Genomic DNA, 17,201 nt, shown 5'->3' with positions numbered 1-17,201 from the left:
GATTTAGAGCATGCACCACTTCTGCATTGATGCCACCTGAATCATATAAAAATAAGATTGACACCTTTCTGGGTTGTAATATTTTATTGCCATTCAAAACTGACAATGATATGGCCTTGTTATATGTATTATTACATTTTTCTGAGCTTAAAATTAGAGTTTATCCCTCCATATTACCAAGTCTGGTTTTGCACTGCAAAGACTAATTCCGTTATCAGAGTTCATGCAAAAACAAGCCTCTTCTTTTCATTATGACACTTGAGAGCGTTTCATAACCACAGCACTCCAGAGTAAGTCTAGTCTCAAATGACCCTCCGCATCTTACACCAACTATTCCTGATGGAAATATTCACTGTGTCTCCCACAGCCTCTTCATCACCTGCCCCTCCCCCAGTCCTCATACAGCGCCTATTCTCACGTCTGCGTCTGGCTCAATGATTATCAGCGCCACAATCTTACAGTGTAATTATAACAGTCTGGTGAAGTCCAGTCTGGTACACAGCTGGTACCCCTGTTCCCCAGCACACAAATGTATTTACAAAATCAAGTTAGCTGGCCTGAAAACTTCATTACTCAATGTTAAATGATTATGTTTGGTAAATTAGAGAAACTTAGAGGGTGTCACAGTGTCTGTGTGTAGGCTGCAGAAAATGATGTTGAAGTGAGTGTCTGGTGGGGGAGTTACATGAGGTCACTCTTTTTTTTAAGAGGAAGATGAAGCGCCGATTTGTAACTTGTTTACAAAGCAGCTCTTTGACCTTTAGACTTCCAGTCACTAGTTGCACAGTGCGCATGCTCACAACACGCCTGAGATTGCAGTGGTGAGACCTAACCAAAACAAACACGTTACTGATTTGAAAAAGTAACTTAGGGAGTACTATATTACATGGGGTGCACAAAACTCGTTTCCCTAAAAAAGTTATTTGAGTACCCGTTACCAGCTGACGAGTTACCCCCAACTCTGGTAATAACCATTATAACCCTCTGATTGATTTTTCTTTTTCAAGGTGTATTGGAATTTTCAAGGGGAATAATATATAAATTATATAAATGTATTCATAATCTGGAAAGCCATTCTACTATGTTTATCCAAAATAAATGAGAAAGAGAAGGTAATTTTGTTTTGACAGACGAGGAGTGGGGAAGTGCACATCTCAATGGAGAACAACAAAATCACATGTTGGGGAAAATTTTGGGAGAAAATGTATCACATTTTTTTATAACACCATGTCACCGTGTCACGAGGCTCACCATTACCATGTTTTCTGTGACCTGTTGTTCAGAAAGATCGCCATTCCACTTGATTTTAGAATTATGCCTCAAAACTCCAGGCATATATACAATAGATGGATACCTCTGGAACATTCTTCTGGCTGCAGGGAAAAAGCCATCTCTATGAAATGGATGACACAAATCCAACCGACAATTAAGGACTGGACCGACATTACAATTGACCACATTATATTCGGACTAAATTGCCGGACTACAAATTTAGGACTAGTTCTATGGTTTGTTTGTTATCTGTCTGTGTCTTGTTCTGTGTTCCTTTTATGTTTTGAATATTTAAAAAAAGAAATGTAGAAAAAAAAAATCATCCAAGAAAATTAACAAACAAGAATGCAATATTGTCAAAGATAAAAAGAGAGAGAATACAAAAGTGATCATGTTGCTTTGAGTAGTTGGGACTCTTCCTAACACAAAGATAACTTTAGAAGAATGAAGAAGTCATCCTGAAACTAACAGCCGGAAACTCAATAACTCCAGCTCATGTGGAGAAGACATAACTGTGACAAAAAGGCAGCAATAGGACAGAGGGCTGTAGAGCAGAAAAGTCAGATTGTTTTCAATGGAAAGATGGATAATTTTCAACATCCTTTTTTTTTCATCCTCCCGCAGTGTTCGCATTGGAGTAACTCGTCCTTCACCCTGTAAACCTCATCTTTTCATTCCGGCGCCTCCTTTCAAAAAACATCAGTTACTGAGTTTCACTGACCCACAATTCAAATTAAGGAGACATGTTCAGATGTTCAGACTGGGTTTTCACAGCTGGTCACAATATATACACGTTTCATTTGACTAGAATGTCAAATCAACTTTTACAAGGCCAAACCATGCTATAACGGTGTTCCCTCATCATACCACATCAGCCCACACTGTTTGTTTCCATAACATAACACACGTCTTATGAGAGCAGTATAATTGTAAGCTATGGTGTTAGGTTCTTGTGTGCAGCTGTAGGCTTGTTGTTTAGCACAATAGCAGAAGGGAAGCCTTTAGTAGTTTTTTTATAATTAGATCTAATTGAGGATGTATTCTTTCTTTTCTCTATCTCTACAATGAGACACAGTGTTCGAGAGGCACTAACCTGAGTTTAGGTAAAAAACACACATGATTGAAATAGGGGAACTTTATTAACAAGAAAATGTTCCGTACTGCAGACTTTTTTGACATTACTATCCCACTCATTTCTAGAACTATGTATTTGTGCCTCAGAACTACTGCCATGGACACAGTAAATGGATACCTTTTTTACCAAATAAAACGTTTGATCACACAAAACTCACTGACATAGTAACACATCAGACAAATAAAAAAGCTGACATTTAGACTTATTTTTGACACGGACAAATCAGACCGACTTTGGACTAACTGGGACTTTTATTTGAAATTAAATGTGCCATGATTCTGTTTCTATTGATGTTTAGTTGATGTTTACTTGTGTTCTTATTCTTATTTTGCTCTCATTGTGTTCTATTCTGTGGTTCTATGTTTATTCTTTATTTCATTTTTTTTTATTAAAAAAAGAGGTACTTTGAATACTCTGTTCTACTGCACCTGAGCTACAAAACAGCAGTAATTTGACAACAATCTGCCTCGTATTCAGGAAATCAATAAACACGAGTTGTATCCGACCACAATTTTTTTGTTTGTTTTAAAGAATGTTTTGGCCCGAAGGCTTTATTAGACAGAAAAGGTGAGGGTGGAATGGGGTATGAGAGAGAAGGGAGGACATGCAGTACATTGTCGGAGTCGGAAATCAAACTCACAACACTGCGGCCGGCTGCACTTTGAGCCTGGCATGTGTGCTGATGCCTTAACCACTTGACCACCTGGCAGCACGCACACGAAATCTTTCTATTCATGCAAAGTTATTGTCATTTGCAAATGGCAAAGTAAAACCATGGAAATGTCCGGCCAAAAGAGGTTAATTGTTTGGAGAAGAGTGTCCAAACTATGGCTAAATATGTCCCTCAGACCTCTTTGACCCTAATTACCACAAGTACTGTACTTTTCGGGCTGCACAGCACTCCTGAATAAAAGCCGCCCACATGAAATTTATGAAAAGAGATATTTACACACACACACACACACACTAACGGTAGTGATGCCTCTTTTGAACCAAGATTCTTGTTGTGCACTTCTGGTCTGCTACACCCTAGGACTAATTAGACACATTTATCAGTGAATATGAGTTGGATTGTAATTACACACACAATATTTTGAAGTTTAACAAGAACACATCAAAGCTGTCCCTACTGTCCCCTCTGTCCTTGATTACTCTGTGTGAGCTGGTTTACCTGTGTCTGTGTCTCTGAGTTTATGCTTAGCGGGCGAGTGTGTTGTGAGATATTTACACAAAATTATGGTCCAGGGTGATGATACAGGGTTGTCTTGATATGTATATATATATATATATATATATATATATATATATATATATATATATATATATATATATATATATATATATATATATTCACTTCCTCATTAGACTAATTTTCCGTGAATATGAGTCCGATTATAATAAAACACACAGCCTTTTGAAGCTTAAAATATAGAAAACACGATGTGTCCCATGACGTCCTATTCTACAATGTGTCAAACGTTGCGCTTCCTGCTCGATTTCCCCCCGATGGCTGTTAGCCAGTAAAATCTATAAATTAGACGCACCGTTGTATCGGCCGCAGGGTTCAAAGCGTGGGGGAAAGTAGTGGCTCAAAGTCCGAAAAGTACGGTATGTAGGACAAAAATCAAAAAGTGAAAAGTATTTACATGTGTGCAAAACCATTTGCGTGTGATTTATTGTAGTCACATGTGTGACATGTTCATTCAGACCGGAAGATAGTGCGGGTGCTATAGATGGAACATAATATGGCCCTAGATGTTACCAAAATACAATAATATTATAATATTTTTAATTGTAGATTTTGTTTAGTGAAGTCTGCTTTACATAGTTAACTCACATTAAACCATGATGATTCATACATAAAGATAAGATAACCTTTATTTGTCCCAACATGGGGAAATTCCAGTGTTTACATTTCGTTTTAGTTTAGTCATTAGTTTGTGGATAATTTTACAGTCCATTCACCTTTGCAAACATATATATCAAATATTCCCCAAAATGATCAAAGCAGTCATTGGTGTCCACGTCTTCTTGGGACTGACAAATAGACTACATTTTGTGATCGGAATGAATTTTTACTCACAACCTTGAACATTACAGCTAGCTAGTGTTTTCGTCTTGAGACAATAAGCATCACAATACGCTTGCATTCAGCTGAAATCAGTTGTTAAGTGTGATTGTGGAGTGGGAAGCCTTCTCCTTGAACCCTGCTGAAATATTGATGTGCTGGAGACATGTTCTCTCCTCTTCATCATGAGTGACAGGCCCAGGCCTGCTGCAGCTAACACATGCACCACACTGTGTCACATCAACATTAGACTGCCCTCCAACACTGTCCATCAAATCGCTGCTTTCTCTTGGACAACTGCAACTGCTGCAAGTTACTCTCCACACAAGTCAGTCTCTGTTAAATTATATACATTCTATACAGTAGGAGTGCAGTTTTAGCCAAGCGTTTATTTTAATTGTGCTACAACTTGTGAAAGTTGTGAAAACCAACAGCCAACAATGTATTTGCAGAACGCTTGGATGATTAACAAAACTTTACATGGCCCTGATACAGAACATTTTATTGATATATTTGTGTCTTTTTTGGAAGAAATGAAAGGCTACCTGCAATAAACATATTGAAATATAAAATTATGATATTATATGGCTTGATGTCTTGAGGAATAGTCCATGGTCACAATAGATGCCAGTGTATTTATTGATTTAAATATGACTTCCAGATGCATATCCAAACAAAAGCTCTGTAGGAGGTCACGGCAAAAGAAGTTTCATTTTCAATTGTTTAGGATTTCTGCTGCTGTCTACCCAATTTGATTTAGATTTATTTAATATGGACTTGGCAAGAAAAAATATTCCATGCTAATCCTGAAATGCATCAATCAGAAAAAGGCCTATACAAAACTAACATTTAAATACAGGGAGGCGCTCAGAATAAAACAAGAGCTTGAGGTATAAAAGAGTTTGGAGTCTCAGCTTATAACAACTAGAGATTCAAGATTCAATATTCAGTCATAATAATGATTTAACAGCCACACAATAACAGCATAGACAAAGTAGTAGACGTGTGTAGAACAGAATGGAAGAGAATATGAAGCATCGTCCTTCCTCTCACATGTGACAGTCTGGGGCCCGTGACAGGGGCCGTCTCCACGTGTCAGTGTGGGACAAACAAATGATGGCCTGACATGTTCAAGAGCAGCTTCCTCATGCTCATATGTCACACAGCAGAGCACAGACTGTCAAACGCAGCACGTCTCACAACGACCCACGTCCAATGACTTAAGTGTGGGCTTTTATCCACATATTTACCCTGTCATTTCAGTCACAGCTGCCAATAATCATATGTGCAACACAAATACAACAATGGGGAATATGTTTAATGCTACATTTTAACCAATTTGCTTGAGGTGGTAAAAGCTTGTAGAATAATCTGAATCATTTGAGACTCTCGACAAACCACAGAATGTCAAATAATGAATAAAGCTGTCATAAAAATTGGTATCCATATCATTTTGAATACATTTTCATTATCTTATAGATGCATGACATCGTCTTTAGTCAACTTTTGGGACTGTGTTTAGGCTTCTCCATATGCAGTGTATAAGCTGCATCCAGCTGAGGACAGATGCAGTGCCTGCACTTCACTTCAAATCAGCCATTATGAATAATGATGGTAACAACAATGGGACTGAGAAGAGGAGTGCTTATATAATGCTTCCATTTGGATACAATAAAACAGACAAGTTACATGGTGCACCTTTTAAATTCAACTATAAAACAATTGCTGTGACTGAAACACCACTGGACATAACATTTAGGACAGTCTCTCTCTATTGACACAGACTTGTGCTTAAGTCATATTTGTTATTCTTTCTGAAGCCCAACAGGGCCCACATAAGCTGTCAATCACCAGTTTGGCCTGATTACAATGTTATTTGCTCATTTGCACAAACAAACAGAGAGAGAGCCCAGAGCCGCACACCGATAACAACATTCAGCCCAAGTGTGTGGTCAGTTATATGTGAGTTGAATAATGCAGGAGAGGAACCACTGTGTATTATACACTATAGTATTATGAGTACTGAGGGATGGAGTTAGGAAACTGCAAGAATATTTTTCTGGGCAATACGCTGTCATGAGAGCGATGATGATCTTTGGACTAATGTTCATGTCATCTGAATACATGCTAGTACGCTGCACGTACTGCACGGAAGTATGGACTACAGTATATGAGTGACAGCCTTGGGAAATCAGAGTCAAAACATCTTCAATGAAGCTTCGAGTAATATATTAGGTCCAAAAATTATTAAAACATCATTTTAAAAAGCTTCAAGCAGCGTCCCATACAAGTAAAAATATAAAATAAAATAAAAATCAGTGCTGGACTTTAAAAGAAATCACAAGTAAAGTGCTAATATTTTTCAGTTTGTTAGTTTGTAAGTAAAACTAAATTAAATTCAGTTCAATTTATTTTTGTAACGGCCAAAATTACAAGAGTAGTTGCCTTGAGGGGCGACAGTGAAAAACAGATGAAACTATGTGCATAGGGACTTGTCTTTAGACTTCATGTCCTTAAACCCTCCTTCTCGGCCAGGAAAAACTACCAAATATCTTTGGCAAAGAATAGAAACCTGGAGGAGTTCCAGAGTGAAGGAGAGATCCGACTCCCTCAGAAGGACAGGTGGACGTGAGAGAGACAGTGGAGCTGGAGCCACTCAGGAGGAGAACCAGTTCTTCCAGGCAGATGAAGAACCGTTCATAAAGAGTAGAGACTGCTTCTCCAGGCAGTTGAGGAGCATCTGTGAAATAACTATTGCAATAAGAAAATGTGTAGTGAACGGATTTGGGGGGGGAAAAATACAAATATTAAAAAATCTAACCCTTACTCATATATTGCTTTATTTCTACTCCAAAACCTCTTATGCTTTTGGTTAATGGTAAATTTCAACAGTTCGAAAATGTGGTAAAAAATTATGTTTATTTTGGCAAGGGGATTGTTTCTTCTATCTCTGATGCAACTGGACTGTAACAATGCAACAACGGCAGAAAGTTTGCTACAGTTTCTGGAAAAATTGTCAAACTATGAACTATTAATAAATAATTAATAGTTTATTGAGCCGTTTAGCAAGCTTTTATGTGTTAAATATCTCCTGCTGCTAGTTTTGGATTGTGTCTTGTATTTTCCTGCAACAGTTGATTTCCCTGTCTGTGCAGACTCCAACTTCAGGAAATCAAATGCTTACGGGAACAAAAAGCTTAGTATGTCTTTCCTGTTTTTTTCTCAGCTCTATAGTCCTTAGTTGAAGTCGTCCTTTAGATTTTTAAGTTAAACTATAACAAAAAAAGCTGTACGTTGCAGTAATAACATGATTAACAATGATCGGGCGTTAACCTGTCCCGTCACATGCCTCCTCAGGTGAGCGGCATCAACGTGTCGATGAGCAGAAAGCGAGAGCAGCGGGTCCTGTTCATGGTGGTGGTGATGGTCATCTGTTACCTCCTGTGCTGGCTGCCCTATGGGATCATGGCTCTGTTGGCCACGTTTGGGTCCCCGGGGCTGGTCACTCCAGTGGCCAGCATCATCCCCTCCATCCTGGCCAAGACAAGCACCGTCATCAACCCGATCATCTATGTCTTCATGAACAAACAGGTGAGAATAACAAGTGGCAGATATTAAACAACTCTTCATCACAGCAATTGTAAAAGGATGGTATAGAGTGTGTGACAGTGCATCAGTGACAAGGAGGGATAATAAAATATACAAAACAAGACAGAATTGTAGTGCACAGGAAATTGTTTCAAATTGTGATACGTTTGGGCCTTTTCAATCTACAGCTCCACAGCCGACACTGTGTCAGTAAAAGCCTGAGGTCTGGAGGAAAGAGAAGTCTGAGGAGGAGCAAATTGTGGTGTTTTGGGGTGTTTTTTGGGAGTGCTTTTGTGTTTTTTGTGTTTACGAAATGCATATTGAAAGCCATATTTAATGAAAAAATAGTCAAATATTGTTAAATGAAAAAATAAAAAAGTATTATCCCATTTGGATGATTGATGCAGGCAAAGCCTTCTCACCTAAACAAACCTTGAAACATAGCCAAAAAGTGACTGGTTAAATTTTATATTTTTGTACTTCCTTTGTTAGTGAAGTATACTGTTACTAAACATTATCCTACTGGGGGGAAAATTGAATACTGATTGTGAATTTTCAACTCTCAATTTAGCCTTCAAAGAGATTAGAATGATTTAATCTGACACAGTTTATCACAGATTGTCTTTGTAAATCATAGCTTTGCACATCTACACATCCAGGCCTCATTTACAGGTGCTTCAGCAGCTGTGGAAGGCTGTACTTCTCACAGTGGAATCCTATGACAGCCATTCTTGTACAAAGACAGTATTTACTGTAACATGACACTCTGCAGGATCATTCAGTGTCTAAACCAGCGTGTTGTCAGCTCCCTTATGCTCCAGCTCACAGACTTTAAACTGCACTCAGACATATTGGGTTTAAGAGTTAAGGGAACAGCTGGTAAAAGGCAACCATTTGTATCCAAGTCCTCAGGGAGCAATTTAGGATCAGGAGTTTTACCTCCAAACATGGAATACATACAATTATAAATACAATATGCACCATTTTTATTTATCAAAAACTTTTGATTGACAGAAATAGGGTTGACTGTATCTGGCCTTGGCAACATTATTCCACATCACTGCGTCTCACGTTAGGCTTCTCTTTAGAGGCACTTTACATTAATTTAGTATTTTATCAGGTCGTGAACAGTTACTTTATCTTAGCTTTTTGTACTTATCTTTTTCAGTTTCTAAAGCTCCATGTCGAAAAACAGCTTCAAGCTAGCGATTGAAGGTGTTCTTTCTCTGTGTTTTCTTCTTTTTCTTCACGAGAAACAAACCTTTAGATAACATAGATATCCTGTTCCACTGGGGCAGAAATGATAACACTTTTCTTCAATGTAATCCATATCATCTTATTATGGTCTATTGAATGGAAGAAAAGTGCTGTGTGAAGATTTAGAAAAACAATAGTCCCTATAGACGGGATTGTGTGGATCCCTCACAGAATAATATCGAAGAGACGTGACGTGATTTAAAACTGATTCTGTGGTGAACATGTTCTTCTCGAGTTTTCATAGTGTAGGTTTCAAGATAATGCTGGCTCCAATTCAGAAAGCATTGGAAGAAGGTATTATGTACTCAGGAATAAAGTATGTAAAAATAATCCTGCACGATATGAGGTAAGTGTGACAACTCCAGGTGTTATTACCGTTGTTACAATGGTAATGTTTTTATGTCAAAGTTATAGTTAAAGTATTTACCTTAACCGTCTGAATATACTCCTGAACCTGAGCAATAGTGGACAGACCTCATCCGTCCCTCACAGCGCTGACCTACCACAGGCGCAAAAGGGGACACCCAATGTCCTGTATGTCATTTTCAGTCTTCAATTCCTCCCAGCCCGTTGCTATGGAAACTGTGAGTTGAGGCGAGTTGAAGACTAAAAATGCTGTACAGATTCAAGTAACTGGTGTCGATACTGTCCCATTGTGAAGACCGGGCCATGTAGGACGTCACACAATGTTGGTAAGTTTAAAGGGTTTTTATTCATGGAGGAAACCAAACTTTTGCTGTCCTTGAATGATGACAGAGGGTTAGGTAGGATTAAAACATGGTACTCCTGTTGTTTAGTGAGTTTTTCTTTGCCGATTGTGTTATTTTAATGGAAAATGTAAAAATGTGTCAGCACTAGAGATAGATAGATATAATGGTATCAGTAAATCAGGCTGATATTTTGATTTTCATCCAGAATAGGACAATATTTAGTTTGGGCCAACCACATGAGTAATGAAAATCTATGACGCTTTATTTGTTAAGTGTTGTTAAGTGTTAAGGGCGAAGAAGGACCAACAATAAAATGTGACTACACTCTTAAAAACAAACAAAAACGGAATACAAATATTAGCAGTGCTCATCAGCCATATATATATAGTCCCTATTGTCTAGAAAACACACACTCAGACTTTTTGAGTTATTTCAGGTATAATACTGTACACCTTTTCATGTCACTTGAACTTTCCATACATAAAAGGTGCTGATTTGAGACATAAAAACACTCCTGTAATTTGTAGCATTTGCAGATTTAGCTTTTAGGTCCCCTGGGAGGGCTTTGGTATTGCTTTGAAAATGCAGTAAATACTCACTCGAGCAAAACGAGCCAGTGTCTTGTCACTCCATAAACAAATACTAAATTCTCTGAATAATCTCTCACTAATTTACTGCACTGAGTATATATATATCTTTTGTATTATATCAAGGCCTCTTCTGAAGGCTATTGTCAAACACAGAGCCTAATCAGCAGTGAAACTACATCAAACAAAGTGTCAAAAGTACTTTTCAGGAGACATTTCCTGTAGATGAATGCACAGAGCTTCATTACAGCAGAGCCTGACAAATCACTGATTGTGTGACTGATCCACCGAATCAAAGCACAATTATTTCAAACACGATTTACATAACTGAATTAAATACTTATGTGGGGACATGTTATTACACCACAGCCTTTGATTACAGCCTTGTAACATCCAGGTGCTTCCATTTCCAAAATACACACTGCGGCAAGACTGAATCATGAAGAATGAGACCATAGTGGCTTATTGCTGGCAGAACACTATTACTGTAGACACAACCATTGTGTACTAGCCCCTATCGACCTGATTCTCTGCAATTAATGGAGACAGCAACAACAAATATCAGCCCAGGGACTATCCAATCTGCTGCTGAGAAACAAAATGGCCTTTATTTTTATCTCACTAAGCCAATGTGGGTCCTGAACGAGCTTTAATGAAAGTTCTTATCCGTGCAGGGTGGTGCAACGGTAGACGCAAAAAGGTGGACGTTAGTAATGGCCTCATATGAATAACAAGTTAGCTCCTCAATCATTCCAGCAGGCCACCTTTTCCATTCTGTCATGCTTTCTTTTCACATACCTCACTATGTTTTACCTCGGCCTTCTCCATTTGTTTGATGATTCCAGCGTGGCCTCTAGGGTCCAGCTCCAGAGTTACAACTTGTGATGAGTGCATCGCTTTATATTTTGTTCTAGTGTTTGCTCCTCGAGGCAAGACAGGTTCTAGATGTGTTCACTATTGAATTATTAGGCCAGAGCGCCAGCAGCTGTAATTAGTCCATAATTAGTACTGGGAAAATGTAACATTATTATTGTAACCGTGCAAAAGTGTGCACAAAGTGCTATGTCGTTGAATGATGTAATCCCCATGTTTATGTGCAAATTCTGTGCATATAAACGTTGTAATGAACATTATTATTGTCTAGAGGGCTAATAACACACATTGAGCATTTGGATGTTGGAAAGCACAAGCTTTGTATAGTTTATGAGGATAGGAAACATTATTTTCGCATTGGATTATTCTTTCTTTCTTTCTTTCTTCTTTAAAAAAAAAAAAGTCAGGGAAATTTGCACACCTCTCTACATCTCCTTATTCTAAAATATATATATTTTTAAATGGCACGTCAGCCAAAAAATAAAAACATACATTGCGAGATGGAAATGGCCAGAAAGAAATCTGACTGTAGAATTATGAAATTTGGAGCAGAGGACGATAGTGACAAGAGAAGTCGAATATATTATTATGGCAACGTCGTCCGCCCAACCAAATGTCAGCCATATTGGATCAACACTTTCTATGCATGACTTTACAAATGTTGTACTTTTAAAAAGTCCTCCTAGGGCTTTGGGCCGAGAAAGCTGACATTTTGTGAAAATTGTGTTGAGGAGTGGTGCATCAAAAGTTATCTAATTTATTTAGATATTTTTCATATTTTTCTCTGTGTGGCAAAGTCACAAAATGTAGCTAGAATTCCATAAATTGTTGTTGTTAAACCCCTTGCCCTAAACCTACTTAAAGTGAAACAGTTTAATTTGGCACAATAGTGCCCCATACAGAGTGAAATACATTAAATGGGGAGCAGACATTTAGTTTTTAAAAATTGTATAATATTTTGCACAAAATTCTATTTTGGTGTCCCGATCAAAAAAGTCAAAAAGACCCATGTCATATTTCTTACAGAAACCTCCCATAATATAAATATGGGAAAATCGCGTAATCTCTGAAATTTTAACATGTTTACACTTTAAACTTTTACAAACTCTTTTGCCCAATGAACCTGAAATTTGTTGAGACTCATCTTCAGGAGTGGACCATCAGAAGTTATCCAGAATCCTCTTTTAAGTGCTACGGTCATTGGGAGGGCAGATCATTGCCGCTTGCGGCTATATTTTAAATCAAAATGTAATTAGATTTCAAGCACATTTCAGCAAATGACAAAAAAGACAAGTAGACAATATTTTATTAGACACTTCCTTTTTTGCAGTATTCATCCACTATACAGTAAAACAATGATTTAAGTGCCTAATTCCAAAACAGAACATATAAAATCACTAAAAGCGATGATGTGGAAAGTCCCAATTAACCTCACACCTCTTCTGTCCTAGCTGTCACTGAGCCTTAAGTCTTGCTGCAAATTGTTTCTCATGAGAAAATGTAGTAGACTATAAGTATACATGAATCTGACGTATACTAAGTATACTACGTTTACTCAGGAGTAGCGCCCTCACACAGCACGACACCATCTCTTTGATGTTGTGTTCATGTTTGTAGATATGGATAGAAATGCAATGAATGCATTGTTATGCTTTCACCCTGGTGCCGGGCTCCTCTATCATTCATAATGTGTCCATCAGCCAGATAAGATACAGGTCTTTGAGCCGGGCAGCACTGCCCTGTGTTTTATTGAGGTTGGAGTAAAACAAGAAGATCTGCATGAATGTATAATCTGCTTGCCTCCTGATCTGCTTTTGATTGAAAAATGTATCAAGGGATCCATCCAGTATTAATCCCACCCTGACAGCGCCTGTGTACATGTCAATCTGTCTGTCTGTGCCTTCTGACAGCAGCTACTCTGCTCAGACGTTTGTGCCGACTCACTGTTTTCTCTACCATTTGAACATGTCAACAAATAAAATATATAGTTATCTTTCTTTACCTACCGGCCTTTTCAAAAGAACACATTTTCTTTCTCTCAGCTCTGTGCCATAACTCCCCAATTATCTAGCATACTCTATTCTTTTGTCGTATTTGGATCCAAGTGGAAAATAAATGAACTATTTAATGCTCTTCACAAATTTGTCTGTCCATCTTGGTTGAAATCTCTCATAAAGCAAACTATCCTTAGTGTGACCATCTTGACAGTAATCCTCTGTCATTTGTGTTCAGTTTTATAGGTGTTTCCAGGCTTTCCTGCACTGCACCGTTCCGAGAAGGGGCTCCAGCGTTAAGAGCTCTTCCCGGATCGCTACAAAGGCATTTAAAGGTGGTCCAGGAACCCAACGACGATCCAACAATTTACTCTTTATGGTGGCCTCTCTAGGTCAGCCGCCCGTCACAGTGCCCCAGCTCGGACCCTCCTTCGAACCCACCAATGACATCACCAAACCGCCCTCATCAGACGTCAACAAACCTGTGGTGGTGTCTCTGGTTGCTCACCTTGATGGCTGCTGATTGGTTAAGGGACCGGGGTCATATTGCTTGGAGACCTGCCTGATGTACTTTAAGTGGAGACTTCATCTGCGGCAAAGGGAACATTTGTACCTCCTCAAAACAGATTCAATATCTGTTTCTCTTCAGAAGATTTTTTGCCATTGAATATAAAACTGAAGTGAAGGGCATAGCTTATTTTGTCCAAAATGTAAAACTTTGTACAGTTTATTTTAATACAACAGAGCCAAACCATAGATTAAAGAAGAGTTTGTATTTGAATTTGTAATAATCTATAGTTAACCTCAGAAAGACATTTCTGAGAGACATCTACACAAATGCAGACATGAGCACAAAAGTAATCTTGTTAAAACTTTGGCACTGCTTGTCCAACAATGTTATTTCTACAGCTGAAGCTGCTTATGCAACTGTGGCAGAGACGGGCAGTGAGACTGTTTATCCACTGAATACAAAGACAGCAAGCTATGAATGTAGAACCATTAGGTTTTGTATAGCCAAAACAGATGCTTATCTACAGTATGTCCATTTATTTATCTTTTTTACATTTTATATAAAACCAAGCACTTGCGCTTGTGTGATAGCTGTGTTTGGCTAAGCGCTATGAAACCCAATGTTCAGGGTGCCCTTCAGTCAGGTGCCTTGACCCCGAGCTCCTCATCATAGTTCAACTGTTTACAAGTTCATATTTAGATATCATTTGGTTCATTATAGTGTGTATGATTTGGGATTTGTATGTTGCATATCACATTGACCATTTGCAACACCGTTTTAACAATACAAACAATGCACCCACCAAAAGTTAGGTGTATCTTTTATATTAGTTTAAACCTCCTGTCCACTGGTTCATTGAAGTTACTGTATCACTAGACATCAAAAACAAATGGATTGTTACAACCCTTTTCACAAGAAATGTTCCATTGCAGTTCAACTTCAGAAATTGTGTACATATTGTTTGCCATGGAATTGCCTGTTTTAAATTCTGGCTTTGAAAAACAGCATTTTGTTGTCTCTTTTTTCAATCATATTGACACCAAAGCTACAAAAAAAAAAAAAAAAAAACATTGCATATGTGTTTGTCTGTCGTTCAATAAATACAATTTTACATAAACTGCTGAACTCATTTTAATTAAGTGTGACTGTATTCAGATTATTTCAGCATTTTTCTAATTTACCAACCGAATTACAAGTTTGGTATGAACAAGAAATAACTCGAGAAATAACATGTGCACTCAAACATTTAATTGTTTAGGTTCACATTGACCTACACCGCAGTCCCCACAGCGGATTGGCAGGTTTGGGTGACTGTTGGCGTAATGGAGAGTAATGGCCTGGCTCCCTGTGCCTGTTGTTCGCTCTATAAGCTCTGGTTTATGGTGATAAGACTAAGAGACATTTCCATAATCACCTATAAAACGGCAATGTGCAAATTGACTTTAATGGAGTCAGGAAAGTGTGATAAACCATAGTGTTGTTCCGATACTTTTTAAAATCTGATACACCACCTACGTGAGACTTGGCCGATCCCAATCCGATACACATACTGGTCGGGTAGTCAATGTTTGTTGTAGATAAAAGAGCCAAAAATAGCTAAAACTGTAAAACTAATATGTTAATCTTGATAAAGAATTGTACACATTTAAATACTTTTCTACTTTTTCTACTAGTCCCTTTCCATCACTGGTGTGTAGGATCAAACAACAGTGAGGCCTGTTAAATGGAAGCTCATCCTTCAAGCACATGGATCATCATTATGCAGAGTAAACAAAGCACATGGCTAATTATATATGCAAAGTTTTACCAACGTTCAGCGTCCTCTTAAAAATGCTAAATGAAAGGCATCAAAGTATGTGTAATATGAGTGGTTTTAGCGTCTGCTGAGTCTCAATAGTCTGTATTATAACCGCTCTGGTCGTTAGCAGTGGCATTATCCTCAAGCCAGAACAGCACATCTACGGGAGTACTCATATCCCATATCATACCTGAAAAGTGTGTAGTATCAGTATCGGAACAACCCTAATTAAACATCTGGTTTTGGTTCAGTCCAATAAAAACAGTTTCTTTGTCCATAAAAGTAGAACCATCTTCCTTTTTAATCATTAAACATATTATTTGCCGACCCGTAAGGCATTTTACACATTTGATTTGTTGAACCTAGGGAAATTAAGGTGCAGACAAAACGCAATTAAAAGGAAGACTGAATACCGTGCACGCTTCTTCATATACAAATTAATCAAATGGATCAATATGAATCTGCAACAAAGTGCTTGAGAAATAATGCTAAGGCGTTTTGTTATAGTTTAGTTTTCAGGGTGAGAGAAGAGGATAAACGGTTCAAGCTGAAAAATATATTCATGCTGTCTTGTTTTTTATCTAATGCAGTCGTCCTCAATATTTTGTAAGAGTCGCATTGACAGACCGAAGAGTAGGAGCCACGAAACGTCACCTGCAAATTATTCTGATTTATTTTATTTGCATTTTCAAAGAAGAATTTCTGTCCGTTTATTTATACCTATACCTCTTATACCTCATACTTTTCGAGAGAGGTGCCACGTGTACTTTTAGTTTTCTTCTCAAAATACCTGAGTCCCATGGTAGTGGTTTCATCTGTGTTTGTATACACAGGTTTCCTTTGTCTTGTGTCTGTTTATATTTGATCCTCTTTTTATACAAAACTGATCTTTTTTCCTTCTATTCTTTTTAACAATATAAAACATAGAACATAGAACAATACAGAATGCGACAAGAGAGCAAAAAACGAAATACAAAGAACACAAGTATTCAAAGAAACTAAATCATGGCACATTTAAATAAGAATCCCACTCAATAATAAGTATGGCAGTTTTGTCCATTTCCAAATTAAGTCTAAATTTAATTTTTTTCCATGTGTCTAATGTCAGTCCAACTTAACTGCTTTGATTTTTATTTGTATGTTAAAATGTGTGCCACCGCTTTACAGCACCTGTCTAATTATGCTTTTAATGTTTGCAATATTTTTTGGGGGAAATGTGCTACTGATTGCTGCAGGACAGTGGAGCAATTGTTCGCTGTTTTTATTCTAAATCTACAGTGTATTAGAACTGAAGAAATAAAATATACAAATACATGTGCACTCATTTTAACCTCCACTTTTTGCTTGTTCAAATTGTTCGATGTATGCAGTTTATAGTCGTTATAAAAGCAAATTAAGGAAAGGCCTT

General features: G+C 37.8%; 1 protein-coding gene across 1 annotated transcript in view; it reads left to right on the top strand.

Moving 5' to 3' along the window:
- Positions 1-14,333, top strand: part of LOC140356272 (pinopsin-like) — a 39,984-nt gene extending 25,651 nt beyond the window's left edge. Inside the window, exons 3-4 of the mRNA XM_072441107.1 lie at positions 7,833-8,066; positions 13,723-14,333. Of these exons, the coding sequence (XP_072297208.1) occupies positions 7,833-8,066; positions 13,723-14,007 (519 nt within the window). The 3' untranslated portion in view covers positions 14,008-14,333. The remainder of the gene's footprint in view (positions 1-7,832; positions 8,067-13,722) is intronic.
- The last annotated feature ends 2,868 nt before the right edge of the window (positions 14,334-17,201 follow it).

Source organism: Eucyclogobius newberryi, unplaced genomic scaffold, assembly GCF_026437365.1.
Source record: "Eucyclogobius newberryi isolate DKJ021-1_F unplaced genomic scaffold, fEucNew1.0.hap1 SCAF_12, whole genome shotgun sequence".
Classification (NCBI taxonomy): domain Eukaryota; kingdom Metazoa; phylum Chordata; class Actinopteri; order Gobiiformes; family Gobiidae; genus Eucyclogobius; species Eucyclogobius newberryi.
This window is presented reverse-complemented; position numbering and strand designations above follow the sequence as displayed.